The sequence below is a fragment of the Aegilops tauschii genome, chromosome 7 (genome assembly GCF_002575655.3).
Source record: "Aegilops tauschii subsp. strangulata cultivar AL8/78 chromosome 7, Aet v6.0, whole genome shotgun sequence".
Classification (NCBI taxonomy): domain Eukaryota; kingdom Viridiplantae; phylum Streptophyta; class Magnoliopsida; order Poales; family Poaceae; genus Aegilops; species Aegilops tauschii.
In genome coordinates this window covers 621,650,595-621,666,150 of record NC_053041.3, presented here as the reverse complement: position 1 = coordinate 621,666,150, position 15,556 = coordinate 621,650,595, and the positions used below count along the sequence as shown (strand labels likewise).

General features: G+C 44.7%; 2 protein-coding genes across 5 annotated transcripts; both read left to right on the top strand.

Moving 5' to 3' along the window:
- Positions 1-1,371: 1,371 nt before the first annotated feature.
- On the top strand, positions 1,372-6,374 carry LOC109787080 (pyrophosphate-energized vacuolar membrane proton pump 1). Of its 2 annotated transcripts, none has more exons than XM_020345639.4 (8): positions 1,372-1,941; positions 3,401-3,975; positions 4,071-4,450; positions 4,541-4,627; positions 4,712-5,042; positions 5,166-5,576; positions 5,690-5,749; positions 5,836-6,374. In XM_020345639.4, the coding sequence occupies exons 1-8, from the start codon at positions 1,662-1,664 to the stop codon at positions 6,040-6,042; spliced, it is 2,331 nt and encodes a 776-aa protein (XP_020201228.1). In that variant the 5' UTR covers positions 1,372-1,661; the 3' UTR covers positions 6,043-6,374. The 2 variants fall into 2 exon arrangements, with proteins under 2 accessions (XP_020201228.1, XP_073361544.1); XM_073505443.1 differs by having other exon boundaries at positions 1,561-2,602; positions 2,651-3,975.
- A 1,837-nt stretch (positions 6,375-8,211) lies between these two features.
- Positions 8,212-14,787, top strand: LOC109787079 (protein S-acyltransferase 24). 3 transcript variants are annotated; one of them, XM_020345638.4, is made up of 14 exons: positions 8,213-8,733; positions 9,282-9,422; positions 9,710-9,822; positions 9,980-10,059; positions 10,159-10,322; positions 11,085-11,223; positions 11,302-11,401; positions 11,836-11,893; positions 12,020-12,097; positions 12,197-12,295; positions 12,731-12,809; positions 12,894-13,042; positions 13,753-13,999; positions 14,074-14,787. In XM_020345638.4, the coding sequence occupies exons 1-14, from the start codon at positions 8,467-8,469 to the stop codon at positions 14,097-14,099; spliced, it is 1,740 nt and encodes a 579-aa protein (XP_020201227.1). In that variant the 5' UTR covers positions 8,213-8,466; the 3' UTR covers positions 14,100-14,787. The 3 variants fall into 3 exon arrangements, 2 of the variants coding, with proteins under 2 accessions (XP_020201226.1, XP_020201227.1); XM_020345637.4 differs by having other exon boundaries at positions 8,212-8,733; positions 13,753-14,787; XR_012189880.1 differs by lacking the exon at positions 12,731-12,809.
- The last annotated feature ends 769 nt before the right edge of the window (positions 14,788-15,556 follow it).

The following is a 15,556-nucleotide window of genomic DNA, read 5'->3' as shown; positions in this document are numbered from 1 at the left end:
TTCCACAACCATCGAGTATAATGCATACATGCATCTACCTCATCCCACTCCCGGGAGCCACGAGGTTCGAAGACTGAATCTTCCCATTGCCAACAACACACCGTCCACCATGGAAGAAAATTCCAGCTCATTGTGAGACACTTTGAGACGTCAAGCCAAGACTTTGACTCTTTAATGAACGACGCATAATCACCGATACTAAGCACCCGACCAATCTCGTGGTTTTTAACTGCTAACAACATCGGATCAACTAAAATGTGTTGGTGTTTGTTTGCTCTTAGTTCCTTCCACAAAAGTCAGAATATCTTCTCTTGTACGTCATGCCAACAACTCTCAACAACTATCCTAAAGGTCACGACAAAGAAAATTCCAATGACACTACGGTCTTGTGGCTCGCATTCATTATTGATTCCACAACCGTCAAGTATAGCATGCACACACCAGCTACCTCATCCTACTCTCGGGAGCCGTGAGGGATGGAGACTGACGCGGTCACCGCATCTTCCCGTTGCCAACAATGCGCCGTCCACCATGAAAAAAATCCATCTCATTGTGAGACACTCGAGGCGTTAAGCCAAGACTTTTGACCCTTTAGTGAAGGGCGCATAATCACTGGTAAGAACCAGACCAGTATCATGGTTTTTAACCGCTAACAACACCGCATCCACTAATATGGCTGTGTTTGCTCTTGGTTTCTTCCACGAAAGTCAAAACATCTTTTATGTGCATCATGCCAACAACCGTCAACAACTATCCTAAGTGTCACGACAAAGAAAAGCCCGACGTTACTACGGTCTCGCAGCTGGCATTCATTATTGCTTCCAGAACCGCCAAGTATAACACATACACCCCATCCGCCGCTCTCCCACTCTTGGGAGTCGTGAGGTCCGAAGACCGACGAAGTCCACGCATCTTCTACGTGCATCGTGCCAACAACTGTCAACAACTATCCGACGTTACCACGGCCTCACAACTGGCATTCATTATCGCCTTCCCAACCGCCAAGTATAGCGCATACACGCCATCCGCCGCCCACCCACCCTCGGGAGTCGCAAGGTCCGAAGGCCGACAAAGTCACCCCACCTTCCCCTTGCCAGCAACGCGCCGTCCGCCAAGCAAGAAAATTCCAGCTCATTGCGAGGCGCTCGAGATGCCAATCCAAGACTTTGACCCTTTGGTGAACTTGCAGCGCACAACCACCGCCCTTAATCTTCGGAGCAACAACTTGATTTTCGACCGCTAACGGTACCGCAAAACCGCACAATATCCATGTAATTTTTTTTTACTACTGCCACATTATCCAGAACAATGCTCACACTCCCTCCTGACCAGGAGAGGATAGACTCGGAGGTGATCTCTTCTCACCCTCTTGACCAGGGAGGAAGGTGAAACCGAACAGAAGGATAGCCCAAAGACCCCGCAAATCACGGAACTGCCACTCCGGCCTCCACGTCACCGCCTACACTCCAACTCCATCCTCTTCCTCTCCCCAGTCCCGGCCTCCCTCTCCTCTCCTCTCCTCCCCGGCTATAAAAACCGCCGCTCCCCTCGCCTGCGCTCCTCTCCGTTCTCCCTCGCTCTCGTACTACCTAATCCTCCGCTGAAGGTGGGTGAGCGGAACGGAAAAGAACCGGTCTTGGGCGCGTCCGGCGTAGGCGGAGATGGTGGTGGCGGCGGCGATCCTGCCGGAGCTGGCCACGCAGCTGGTGGTGCCGGTGGCGGCGGCGGTCGGCATCGCGTTCGCGGTGCTGCAGTGGGTGCTGGTGTCCAAGGTCAAGGTCGCCCCCGAGCCGCGCGGCGAGGGCGGGTCGGCGGCCGGAGGAGGAGCCGGCGCGGGGGCCAAGGACGGCGCCAGCGAGTACCTCATCGAGGAGGAGGAGGGCCTCAACGACCACAACGTCGTCCTCAAGTGCGCCGAGATCCAGACCGCCATCTCCGAAGGTGAGACATGCCCACACACACACAGATGGTTCGGCTCGCCGGCCGTAGCTGGTAGTAGCCGGTCGGCGGCGGGCGTGGATCGATCAGACGGTGGGTGGGTGGGTAGATCTCGGCCATTTCGGCGCGGGCTCTGGCCTTCCGAGCGCGCAGGAACCGGGCGCTAGGAGTAGTTTCCCTGCCGGTTTGACTGCTTTCTGTTCGCTTGCGGCGTGAAACCTGTCAGAAACTTTTACTGTTTGAATCCGCCGCGGCGCGTAGCAGTAATTTCATATTTTGATGTGTCGTGTAGCAGTAATTTCATATTTTGGTGTGTTGTGCAGCGGTAATTTCTTCATATTTTGATGCATGGATTCGTAATTCTGTACTGTTTTACCGAGTCTTACTGTTTGTTTCTGAATTTATCCTGTGCTTGATTATGTACTTGCATCAAGTGTTATAGTACTACTAGTCTTACGCCTTAGGTGGATCTGCTAGCAGACATTATAATATCGATGTCCCCGCTTTGCGCAGCACACGTTAGAATAATCCTTGCTTCAGCGTGCGCTAATCGTGGTTAAATTAATTAACCACGCGTCGCTCCCGACAAGATTTTTCTCCCTGGAGATATTTCTTGTGGGAACGGGTGGGGATGCAGATCTGTGGGGATGGTTGACACTTGACAGTAAATCAGAAGTGTTTTTTCTTGGTTCAACTTAGAAAAAAAAACTAGAAGTGATTTGTTCTTGCTTGAGAAGTGAGGTCCCCATGACTCCAAAGCCCAGCAGCGACCACGCTGGCCTGCAGGGATAGATAGGGTAAGCTGACTGCATGGAGAAGAGGACAAGTTATTGCAACCGTGGTCCTCCCAGCTGCCATCTGAAGACACGGGGACAAATTTTCTGTGTACCTGCATTGTTGCAGCAGGCTGTAATTAGCTCCCGCACATGCATATTCATGCTTATTAACTCGGAAGGAATCCTAGGAGCGCACATGGATGGGCCGGATGTTTGTGTCCTGTTGATCAGTGTTTCATGCAAGGCAGTTGGGGAGGAATGAATGTTAGGTGCTGCTGATTTTAGTGGTCTGTTTTTGCACAAGGCTCCTGGGTTGTTGTCAGCAGGTTATACTCTTAATCATTAATGATATATAAGTTTGTTTTAAGATCTTGCCAGGGTTAAATAAAAATGAGGGATTGCCAGGGTTAAATATAATCTAAGAATATGTGTTGGGTCAGGTCAGCATTTTTTTTGTTGATAAAAGGTCAGCATCCTTGCTGGTAAAATTAAAGATTGATGTATGGCTTGCAAGTTACAACACCGTTGAGCTGATGTGCGCCACAGTACATTGTCATTACTCCCACCTTTGATATTTTGTATTTGCCTCGATGTTTTATTATTGATAAACTCCCTCCTGAAAATGTGTATATACCTTTGATGTATATGCATTTGTGGTCTGAACACTCTTGCTCTCTTGTAAACAGGGGCAACCTCCTTCCTTTTCACTGAATACAAGTATGCCGGAGGATTCATGACCGTTTTCGCGGTCCTGATCTTCGTCTTCCTTGGCTCCATCGAGGGGTTCAGCACAAAGAGCCAGCCTTGCCATTACAGCGTGGGCAAGACATGCAAGCCTGCTCTTGCTAATGCCGCCTTCAGCACAATAGCCTTTGTGCTGGGTGCAGTCACCTCTCTTGTGTCTGGTTTCCTTGGAATGAAGATCGCGACTTACGCGAATGCCAGGACAACTCTGGAGGCAAGGAAGGGTGTTGGGAAGGCGTTTATCGTTGCTTTCCGCTCTGGTGCTGTGATGGGCTTCCTTCTTGCTGCGAGTGGCCTTTTTGTTCTTTACGTTGCAATCAACTTGTTTGGGCTTTATTATGGTGATGACTGGGAGGGCCTTTTCGAGGCTATCACCGGTTATGGTCTTGGCGGTTCTTCCATGGCTCTTTTCGGCCGTGTAGGCGGTGGGATTTACACCAAAGCTGCTGATGTTGGTGCTGATCTTGTTGGGAAAGTAGAAAGGAACATCCCTGAAGATGACCCGAGGAACCCGGCTGTAAGTGTCTATCCTCTATTGTCGAACAGAGTATTAATATTTTGATAGGTATTTTCTATCTACGCGTGAGAATGATCATTCCTTCCTTCATGCAGGTCATTGCAGACAATGTTGGTGACAATGTTGGAGATATTGCTGGAATGGGTTCAGATCTCTTTGGTTCCTACGCCGAGTCATCTTGTGCTGCTCTTGTTGTTGCCTCAATCTCTTCCTTCGGAATCAACCGTGAATTCACTCCCATGATGTACCCACTCCTAATTAGCTCAGTGGGCATAATAGCCTGTTTGATAACAACTCTTTTTGCAACCGATTTCTTTGAGGTGAAGGAGGTAGATCAAATAGAGCCTGCCCTTAAAAAACAGCTTATAATCTCCACTGCTGTGATGACCGTTGGCATTGCACTGGTCAGCTGGTTAGGCCTCCCGTATACCTTCACAATATTCAACTTTGGTGCCCAGAAGACGGTGCATAGCTGGTATTGCCATCTTTTCAATTCGAATTTATATAAGTTTGTTCAGACCTTGCTCATTAAATTCATGATCTCACTTCATCTTATATTTTACAGGCAACTATTTTTGTGTGTGGCGGTTGGTCTCTGGGCTGGCCTAGTCATTGGATTCATTACAGAGTACTACACAAGCAATGCATACAGGTACTTGCAATTTTGGTCATATATTTAATTGTGGCTGTAATCAGCATCCTGAGTTTCAAGTTGCTGACAATTCGACTCTTTCAGTCCTGTGCAGGATGTTGCTGATTCCTGCAGAACTGGAGCTGCAACCAATGTCATCTTTGGTCTTGCTCTGGGATACAAATCAGTTATTATCCCTATCTTCGCCATTGCCTTCAGTATTTTCCTCAGCTTCAGTCTTGCTGCGATGTATGGTGTTGCTGTGGCTGCTCTTGGAATGCTTAGCACAATTGCGACAGGTCTTGCCATTGATGCCTATGGCCCTATCAGTGACAATGCTGGAGGCATTGCTGAAATGGCTGGCATGAGCCATAGAATTCGTGAAAGAACTGATGCTCTGGATGCTGCAGGAAACACAACTGCTGCCATTGGAAAGGTATACAATCTTGACTTGTTTGCTGCCACTGTAACTTATAGAATATTTCTTCAGTCATAATTTCTTTCAACAAATTTCATGTCAGACTACTAAATTCTGTTTACCCTAATATTTTACTTGTAGGGTTTTGCAATTGGCTCGGCTGCCTTGGTGTCCCTTGCTCTCTTCGGTGCCTTTGTGAGCCGCGCCGGGATCACAACTGTTGATGTTCTGACACCAAACGTTTTCATTGGACTCCTTGTTGGTGCTATGCTCCCGTACTGGTTCTCCGCAATGACGATGAAGAGCGTTGGAAGTGCGGCTCTCAAGATGGTGGAGGAAGTGCGGAGGCAGTTCAACACCATCCCTGGGCTCATGGAGGGCACCGCCAAGCCTGACTATGCGACATGCGTGAAGATCTCCACTGATGCGTCCATCAAGGAGATGATCCCCCCGGGTGCTCTTGTCATGCTCACACCTCTTATAGTCGGGACCTTCTTCGGTGTTGAGACCCTCTCTGGTGTCCTTGCCGGTGCTCTGGTTTCTGGTGTTCAGGTTGGTGGAACATTCTGTTTTGTGGGAATATATTTAGCATTATGTTTTCGTACTCTCTTGCTGCATTCATAGCCATGTGATGTTCCACTCAAAACTGTGTTGTTTTTACACAGATTGCCATTTCAGCATCGAACACCGGTGGTGCCTGGGACAACGCGAAGAAGTACATTGAGGTAAAGATCCTTTGACCCATCAGTCAGGATGTTTTCTTCTCCTCACTTTTGCCAAAAAGATTAACCGTGTGTTTCCTTGGTTTTAGGCCGGTGCATCTGAGCACGCAAAGAGCCTGGGCCCTAAAGGCTCAGACTGCCACAAGGCTGCTGTGATCGGCGACACCATCGGGGACCCTCTCAAGGACACCTCGGGCCCCTCGCTCAACATCCTCATCAAGCTCATGGCGGTCGAGTCCCTCGTGTTCGCCCCCTTCTTCGCCACCTATGGAGGCATCCTCTTCAAGTATCTTTAGAGCATGAAGATCGACTATCTAGTTTTGCCGGTGGGGAGCGTGCTACTTCATCTACATGTTATGGAGCTCCTTCAGATGATGGCCCTCTTGTGTTTTACATTTCGTTGTTGCTGGTCTTGCGCAATCATGTTGGAACTTGTCTAGTTTTCATTCTGGTAGCTGTAGTAGTGGTAGCAGAGGGTAGCGAAATGAACGGCCATTCGACAGGTTTGGACTAGAGTGTCTTGGGAGTTATATTTTGCTTGTAGATGATGATGACGACGACGATGAATCTTGTATGCACATTGCAGATTTCATGTCTTGAATTTCCAATGGGAGCTACTCATTCCGTAGGTGATCGGATGGATGCAATGCCTTTGTGAGGATTATGTTTTCGCGTTGAATTTCTTTCTCGAGAGTGTTTTTGTGTTGAATTTCTCCCTTTGAAGAAAGCATGAAAGTAGCCGGTTAAGAAACGAAAATTTAATTCCGTGCGGAGCTCATCTTCACCCATATGAACAGTAAATTTAGAATAATAGCTAAAAAATAAAAATAAAAATCTGAAATTTGTACACATCAATGTTTAGAGAATCTTCTAGGAATTTCAAGGTGTTTGGACATTTGAGAAGCTGGTGACAAAAAAACACAAAATCCGGTCTACACAGTGCAGTTTTTGAAAGTTTGTTTGAGCAGCCAAATTTGTTATTTTTTGCCACGAGCTCTTCAAATGTTCAAACACCTTGAAATTTTGCACCCGACTAGAAGGTTCTCTCGTGTAAAGATTTCTGATTTTTTTCTTATTTTCTCTGATTTTACTGTTCATCGACTGGTGCAGTTGAGCATGGGTGCGTAAACGCCGCATCCCTTCAGAAATGTTACTTGTGCAGTTTGGAATGTTACAATGTCTTGCGTCAGAGTCACCAGTGACTGGAGTATAACAAAAGGACAGGCATCAGAATATATCTTGTTATTAAGGGTCCTTTTGGTCTTAACTGATCGTAATGGCATCAACTACTCCCTCCGTCCCATAATATAAGAGCGTTTTGGTTTTAACACTAGCGTAGCGTAGTGTTAAAAACGCTCTTATATTATGGAACAGAGGGAGTAGTTAGTTCTTTTTTTTTGAATGAACACCAAGTAAGTATGAAAGCAACGTCTTAAATCTTGAATTAACATAATTAGTGTATTGGTCTTGTCATAACACTGCACAAGCAAGACAATCAAGAAAAAAAGGTGGGGTGCCTATCAAACAAGAAAAATGAGGCGCGGATTCAACATTGAAAACTATACAGCCAACAACTGGCAGCAATGATTAGGGGTTGAGTGTAATTTTTATGTACTTTTGAGCAGGAGCACTGCTCTAGGAAATTAGAGATGACACCCGCCCGTTGCAGCAGGAATTGGATGCAGTAATTTCTATGCGATTTGACGATATGAAACTTCAATACTTTAATATATTTGTAGAAAAAATATATTTAATACAACATGCACGATGCATGTTAAGGTGGGTTTTTTCAGATGCATAGCCGTTGACTGCAGAGAATTAAATTTTACGGGACATGCATGATGGCATAATGAGTTGGCATAGTTGCATGCCAAGATAATTGAGTTAGTGGGGATAAAATATTTAGGTACACCCTTCATTCCATAATGTAGTGCGTCTGCGCTTTTTGAGATTCAACTTTGACCATAAATTAGACCAGTAATACATAAATCATTTTACTGAAAAATTATACCTTTGAAAACTTCTTTCAAATACGAATTCAAAGTATCTGTCATGCTCCTGCCGCAGTCGCCCATGTTGGTTAAATTTACGACAAAGGGATAGGGGGTGGGTTGGCCGCAACCGTCCACATAGATCATCTTTGGGTATTCGCCATCTAGACTCGGATGATCTTTTTTTTTAATTTTTTTTACATACATGGTTCGAGAGGTATAAGAAAATAAAAAACTCAGACAGCAAAGCCGACGCGACCCAACCCACTTCGACGACGCCTTTTTTGTGTCCACCCGTGTTTGAATTTAGCTCCAACAATCATTATCTGACGTTGTAAGTTGATTTAAAACCAGACATGCACTATAGCATTTTTGTAGCTGCAAGTTGATTTGAGTGAATTCATCGATTTTCAAATTGATCGAGGTTAGTAGCCCGATTAGAAAATATGGAAAAAACAGAGGTCCCGGCACGCAAAAAAATCCCCACATTCGTCCCCCTTCTCCGGTCCGGGTCTCCCCCCTCCCCCGCTCCCTCTCGCGTTCTCCGCCTCCGGCCCACCACCAGAGCGGAGACCAGCCCGCCCGCGTCGCCGGAGGCCGTCGCCTCGCCGCCAACGCCCAGTCAAACGCACGCACGCACGCTCTCACCAACCACCGCAGCAGCCCGGGCCGAGCTCCTCCTCCCGTCCCACCGGCCCCGCAATTCCCCAAAACCCCCGATCCCCGCCCATGGCGTCGGAGATCGAGGTGCTCGAGGACACCACCGCCGCCGCTGCGCCCGCCGCGGCGGAGGCGCCGTCAGTGGCGGAGGTGGCGGAGGAGGAGGCGCTCAAGGACGACGTGTACACGGCGGCGGCGTACGGCGATCTGGAGAAGCTGCAGCGGCTGGTGGAGGCGGAGGGCCGCCCCGTCGGCGGGACCGACGCCTCCGGCTACTACGCGCTCCAGTGGGCCGTCCTCAACAACCGCGTCGCCGCCGCGCAGTACATCCTCGAGGTACTAACGCCCCCTCTCAGCTTTAGTTTCGCGGCACCACGCTTGGAATTGGACATGCGCCTTGGTAGGATTGTAGCACGAAGCATACATAATCTTGGAATGTGGCGGCGGGAGTTCCTTCAGCTGCTCATTTGCTGTGCTAACTAACCACACTCGGTTGAGGGGATGATTGAATGCCCTAGTGCCGTGGCTGGGTAGGTTTGGACAGCCATGATTTACAATGAGGGGAATTTTCTCGAGGCCGTGTATTTGAGTTGGTTAACTGCATGAATTTGTACCTTGTGGATTCGTTTGCGCACAGCAGCTTGTTCATTGTCGCATTCGCCATTTGTTCCCGTTTAATTCCTCCACAGTTTCAAGTATAAGCGAATGAGCGTATGGTGGGCTCGGTCGGGATAGTCTGCTCATACAATGTAGCGTACCCCATGGCAATCAGTAGTATGTCTGTTATTTACTTGAGTGCGTGGATGGGCTTTCCATGCAGTACTTGTAGTTGCCTGAATAATTTTCTATATTGGCTGGGTGATGATTTTGTGGTCTTTGGACAGCATGGTGGAGATGTAAATGCTGTGGATCACACCGGGCAGACAGCACTTCACTGGAGTTCCGTACGTGGTCACATACAAGTTGCTGAACTACTTCTGAAAGAGGGAGCTAAGGTGGATGCTGCTGATTTATATGGCTATCAGGTCTGCATACTGGCTTCTTCCGTGTCTTTGGCCCTTGTTTTGCCTTTGTGTTTCCTTTTGGGTCTCCAACGTTCATTCACAACTGATAGACAGCTAATTGTTGGATATTGATCAACTATTCTCATCTTGTTTGTCTGCAAGTTACACGATAAGAGATTTGTAATAGACAAAAAAATCCTTTGGCTATAAGATTTTTTCTACATGAAAAGAAAGGCAAGAATCAACGGCATTCACATGTGGCATTGAATTTGTTACGACTCTTTAAATCAATATACTGCTGTTTGCAGGCCACACATGTTGCAGCGCAGTATGGCCAGACAGCATTTATTTATCACATTGTTGCAAAATGGAATGCCGATCCAGATGTCCCTGACAACGATGGAAGAAGCCCATTGCACTGGTTTGTTCGTACCTTATGCTCTTGAGTCTTGAGTAACTCATTAGCCTACCAATTATTTCTGCTGGTGCATTATGTAACATATGTCTGAACAGAACTTTAGGACCCGCTTTTACATTTACATTTCTGTTTTCTTATGTGTTGCTTATTTACCTTGTAGGGCTGCTTACAAGGGGTTCGCAGATTCGATACGTCTTCTTTTGTATTTGGATGCTCATAGGGCGCGGCAGGATAAGGAAGGCATGTGCTAAATTTATTCACTGCTCTGCCTGTAAATAGAACACAGCAGCTTAGCCATGGAGCTTGACTTTTATTTCTTTATGACAAATGCTGCCGTAGGTTGTACTCCTTTACATTGGGCTGCTATCCGGGGTAATCTAGAGGCATGCACTGTGCTAGTTCAGGCTGGGAAAAAGGATGACTTGATGGTGAAAGACAAAACTGGTTTAACTCCAGCGCAGCTTGCTGCTGATAAGAATCATCGACAAGTTGCATTTTTTCTTGTGAGTAACAACACGGACCATGTCATTTCTGTTCTATAGTCTACTTGAGCTGCTATTTCCAGCACCTCGGTGGCTCAATGCACAATTACTATCATCTACTAACAGGGATTCTGTCTAGTAATTATTTTGATTTGCATAAAGACAAAAACTATAAGCAATATTAATTTGCATCACTATAGATTTTGCATGCCTGCTTTCTAATTGTTTAAAATCGTTAATGAAGGCTGAGTTTCATGATTAGGTATTGTTAGTGAATTTGTTGAATGATGCACATGCTTTCTGGACCTGGTAATTTTATGTGTAGACTTGATAAAAGTACAGTCAAGTGACATGTCTAACTGGCTATATTTACAACAAAAAGCAGATACTGGTTTGGCTGGAAAATACCAGAAACTGGTACTTGTACATACATAGATGCAACCAAGGAGGAAAATATATTTTCTTCTTTGTGACCTCTCCTCTTACTGTCTCACAGATATTTTGCAGATTCCATTTGAACTTAGGAATTGAAATGATTAACTGTTTAGTATTTACATGTGGTTGGCTGATTGCACTCATAGATTAAGACTTCTTCACTTCAATTATTTATGATGCCTTGTAGATTAACTGTTTCAGTTATCCCTCAATGTATATTATCTGCAAAAAGGCGATCATGTTGATCTTGAGTTGAAAGGGCTTGTATTGCTGATATTTGAACTGGGGAAATCTATTTTCTTGTTTCCAAGAAGAATCTGAAGACTTGATTTGCTTGATTTCTTACAGGACAATGCTAGAAGGGTACATGACAGTGGATGTAATGGGAATCCGACATTTGCAAAGCTATCAAAAGTAGGGCTTGCTCCTCTTCTTTGGTGTATTGCTGTTGTATTGCTTGCTACATATATACATTCTGTTATAGCAGGTAAGTAGCGTTTCTAATGTCTTTTCACTCGCCCTGTTCTTCCGTACTGCGGTGCTTACTATATTTCCTTTTTACCAGGACAATATAACATGAGTATGACACCAGCATTTGGGCTATTTGCATGGTCCGGAGTTTTCGTTGCAACTGCTGGCTTGGTCATGTTCTATAAATGTAGCAGGTACTGAAGCATTTGGTTAGTACTCCCTCCGTTCCAAAATACTTGTCGTGGTTTTGGTTCTGAGCTAAAACCACGGCAAGTATTTTGGAATGGAGGGAGTAGTTATGAAAAAGTTGAATCCACCAAGCATGTTGATTCTTGTCAGTTACCACTTTTCTTGACAATACTTTCAGACAGTGGCAGAGTTCATTATGTGTCTGCTTGCATATTTGCACTCATATATGACATCCTGTTTAGATTACTCTTGTATGTGTTACGTACATGGCAAATTATTTAAACATTATTCTTTTGCCATTGCAACGTATATATGTGTTTCAAATTTTCTCTACTAAAATACAGTGCTACTTCCCTATTACCACCCAGTTAGAGACAAGCGACCTAATTATCATTAAGCAACACCACTATGATCTAAAATTTGCTTTTACTTTCTGCAGGAAAGACCCTGGCTACATCAGTGCGAATACAAGAGACTCACATAATCAAAGGGATGATGTAAGTTTGAAAGATTAGTAATTTGGTTTGCTGCAAGCACCTTTATGATCATTTGCTATTCTAGACGCGTTACCAAATTTAAGGTTTAAGCATATTCCAAAATGTTGCAATCCCATTTTGCTTTAGGAACCCTTGTTGAAGATGGAGTTAGACAATCCTGCACTTCTGACTGGTAACTGGTCACAGCTTTGTATAACCTGCAAAGTAAGTGGTACATTACTACATTATACAGTGATGAATTAGTTGTCTCTGTCCTAGAATTATATTCTTAGGTCTCTGATTTCTGAACGTGTCGTTCTACAGATTGTCAGACCTGTTCGTTCGAAACATTGTTCTACATGTGATCGCTGTGTTGAGCAGTTTGACCATCACTGCCCCTGGGTATCTAATTGCGTCGGCAAGGTAGGCTTTTCAGTCATGTCATATGTGCCTACATGTGATCAAATGTAGCTATCAACTTATCACCTCTTGCCATTCTGCGTTTGACCTGGGATGTGCATTAGTTTCTTTCTTGTGCTCCGTAACCTACCTCCTAGGAGGATTGTAACAACAAACTCTCTCTTTTCAATGCAATGAAACGCAAAGGTCTCTTGCGTTTTCTCGAAAAAGAAAAAAAAACTTATCACCTATTCTGAAGATGTATTGGACAGTTTATGTTGCTTGATGAATATTATGTAGACAGAAGGTTATGATACCACCTTACTTTTAAGAAAGTAACGCTATGAAGAGCCTGTGCTTATCACTTGCTGATTCTTTCCTTACTTTTTGTTTGAATTTTGTTATTCTCTTCATATCTGCTTGTTCTTCAGTCTAATCTATAGTGGAATGTAACTGCAGAAGAACAAATGGGAATTCTTCATGTTCATCACTCTAGAAGTAATTGCAATGATCATTACTGGTTCTGCTGCCATCATAAGTATAGTCTTAAGTCTTCCGTGGCTTTTCCTTGCAACATGGACTGGAAATGTTCTGTATGATTCATTACTGTTTTTGTTGGCAGGGACTGTAAGTGACCCAGCTTCTCCAGCATCCTTTGGCGATTGGCTTGGCTATTCTGTTGTTTACCATACTGGAGCTGTTTCTTTTTTCATGATGGACCTTTTCATTTTCTTTGGTGTTGCATGTCTAACTGGAGTTCAAGCATACCAGGTATTTAAAGTTTTAATGTTATAAATCTTGATGCTTTTACGTAAGAAAACCAAGTTATCTGTTATTTGATTCTAAAATCATGAAGCCACCAATATGCTTGTGCCTTGTAGCACAATCTTCAACATTTTTTGGTTGCTAACTAAACTAGGCATGAACTTGTATAAAACATGCTAAACATAACATTATTTGTGCCTTGCTGGATCTTTTTTTACGGAAAGTATGCTACTGCGGTAACGCCTTTACTAGAGTTTTCCCAGATATTTGTGCCTTGCTGGATCATTTGTCTATGGAAATTGCTGGATATGCCAGATTGGCATGTCGTTGTCAGCTCATTCATGAGTATATGACCTATCAAGTATGAACACAACATTATTGGTCAGGCAATATAGTTAGACATTTGTCAATAAAACTGTATCATGTTTGGAATTCAATAGCAAAGTCAAGAATGCAATTACTGAACAGAGCTAAAACCAAGGCTAGATGCGAAAGATCATTGTCTTTTTTTTCTTTGAATTGTTTGGATTGCTTACCACATGTGCCACGTGGTGCGAAACATCATTGTCTGCTTATTTGATTTATGAAGCTATCTGTGAGGTTTATGTGTGGGACCATGTTTTCCATCCAGTAGTTATAGCCTCCCTGGACTACAGGAGGGACATATTGATCTGTACCATGTATTCTTCTTCATGTCTTATTTCTCTCCCTTGTAGATAGCAAGGAACATCACAACCAACGAGATGGCCAATTCCATGAGATACACTTATCTAAGAGGTCCAGCTGGCAGATTCAGAAACCCGTTCGACCATGGGGTGCGCAAGAACTGCTCAGACTTCTTGGTAAACGGGTACAATGAGGACGTTGAGCGGCTCGAGCATGCATCACGCACTGACGAAGAAATAGGAATGATACAGATGACAAGTGCAGTCTCACAGAATGGCGAGGGCCATTCCCATCATGGTAATTGCGATGACCATGCCTGTGCTGATTCACATGCCAACTCAAACTCTCACACTCAAGGTGGTTCCTCTCAGTGTTGCGACCACAGCAAGAAGAATGAGAGGACACCATTCGGCCTAGGACTCGGCCTTGGACGAAACAGTGCTTCCCGGCAGTATATCCGGAATCTTCTTCCACTATGATTCGTCGCTTGGAGATTGTGAGTTGTCGCAGTAGATCGTACACGCTCACTGCTCAGGCTCCATCGTCCATTTAGCCTACTGTGGACATGTTTGTGCTAATATCGTCGAGGGCTAGCCATGGAGAATTCGGACATGCTCATATCTTTGGGCGCTAGGTGTTCATATTATACAGGAGATGGGTTGTAACAATGGGCTCACGGATATCCGCCAGTCTGCATTTCGAAAATGTTACTATGTAGAACAGGATAGCAAATTCTTTGCATATGCAGGCGTGCAGTGGCGTGACAGTCTTCAACATTCCCGTACCCATCAGGATCGGCGAGAGTACAATTGAGCTGTTCGGCACCATATACACACTTGGGAAAATGTAGCTGTAATTTGTAAATGTGAGGGAAATTGTAAATTGATTAGTAGCTTCACTGTGGCTTAAGCTGCTTTCTTCTTTTCCATTTCTCATTCATTTTGCGTAGGATATTGTTATACGGGACGGCAAGAGTTTTGTGGGTGTTGCATTATGACACCAATTTGGTATTTTCTGATGCACTGGTGTTTGTACAAACTGTATTCTGGAGTGGTGGTGAAGGAAGGTAACTTGCTGTAACAAAATATTTCCACTTCTGCATTTTTTCCTTTTTCTTTTGAAGTGCTATTCATGGGCTGTACATTTGTTTTTTCCCTTTTCTTTTGTCTTATCATCCTTTGCTTGCATTCAGATATATGTTACGCGACTATTTTCATTTTCTGGTGTGCACGGAAACGTGAGTTATGTAATAGCCGCATTGCCTGCTAAAGCTAAGAGATCGTCCAACATAAAGAGCTCGCCGAACATTTGGTGCCGCAATGTAGGTTGTTTTAGATTTTATCATTGTTAGAGAAGAAAAAAAATGTCGATGTTGATAACACCAAGCCGGATTTAAAACTGTTTTAAATTCGTTTGTGAAATGTAACTCTTGCATTGTGAAATTGGTTCTATTTGAAACAACATTTTCCAGTGAAAATGATAGTTGAAATATCGCCTTGAGGATCGCGTATTGTTAGGAAACAACCATCGGTTCCCTCCGTCCGATAAGCTAGGGAAAGACCACCGGCTAGGGAAAAGCTGGATTTCTACCTTCCCCGAGTTTGTCCTGCCATACTGCAAAATCTGTTGCGCATGAACTAGCCAAGTTAGGTCATCTTTGTTTATCGAATGAATGTTTTGAGTGAAACTCTATTGTACCGGCCCAAGTGGCTGTTTGTGTATCGGGTGATTTACCCGAGCATCGTTAAGTTATAAAGCTTTGCTTTACCCTGAAAAAAAAAACAATTGTGTTATCGCTTTCCTCGCCTCTGTACTGCCATTACTAAGCTCTACATTCTCTTGACGATAGGAACT

Excerpts from the sequence above, each read along its gene's own strand:
- LOC109787080 (XM_020345639.4), top strand. The coding sequence starts at position 1,662 with ATGGTGGTGGCGGCGGCGATCCTGCCGGAGCTGGCCACGCAGCTGGTG. Across the intron at positions 1,942-3,400 it reads CCAGACCGCCATCTCCGAAG|GGGCAACCTCCTTCCTTTTC; the intron begins GTGAGACATGCC and ends TCTTGTAAACAG. Across the intron at positions 5,750-5,835 it reads ACGCGAAGAAGTACATTGAG|GCCGGTGCATCTGAGCACGC; the intron begins GTAAAGATCCTT and ends CCTTGGTTTTAG.
- LOC109787079 (XM_020345637.4), top strand. The coding sequence starts at position 8,467 with ATGGCGTCGGAGATCGAGGTGCTCGAGGACACCACCGCCGCCGCTGCG. Across the intron at positions 8,734-9,281 it reads CCGCGCAGTACATCCTCGAG|CATGGTGGAGATGTAAATGC; the intron begins GTACTAACGCCC and ends GTCTTTGGACAG. Across the intron at positions 13,043-13,752 it reads CTGGAGTTCAAGCATACCAG|ATAGCAAGGAACATCACAAC; the intron begins GTATTTAAAGTT and ends TCTCCCTTGTAG.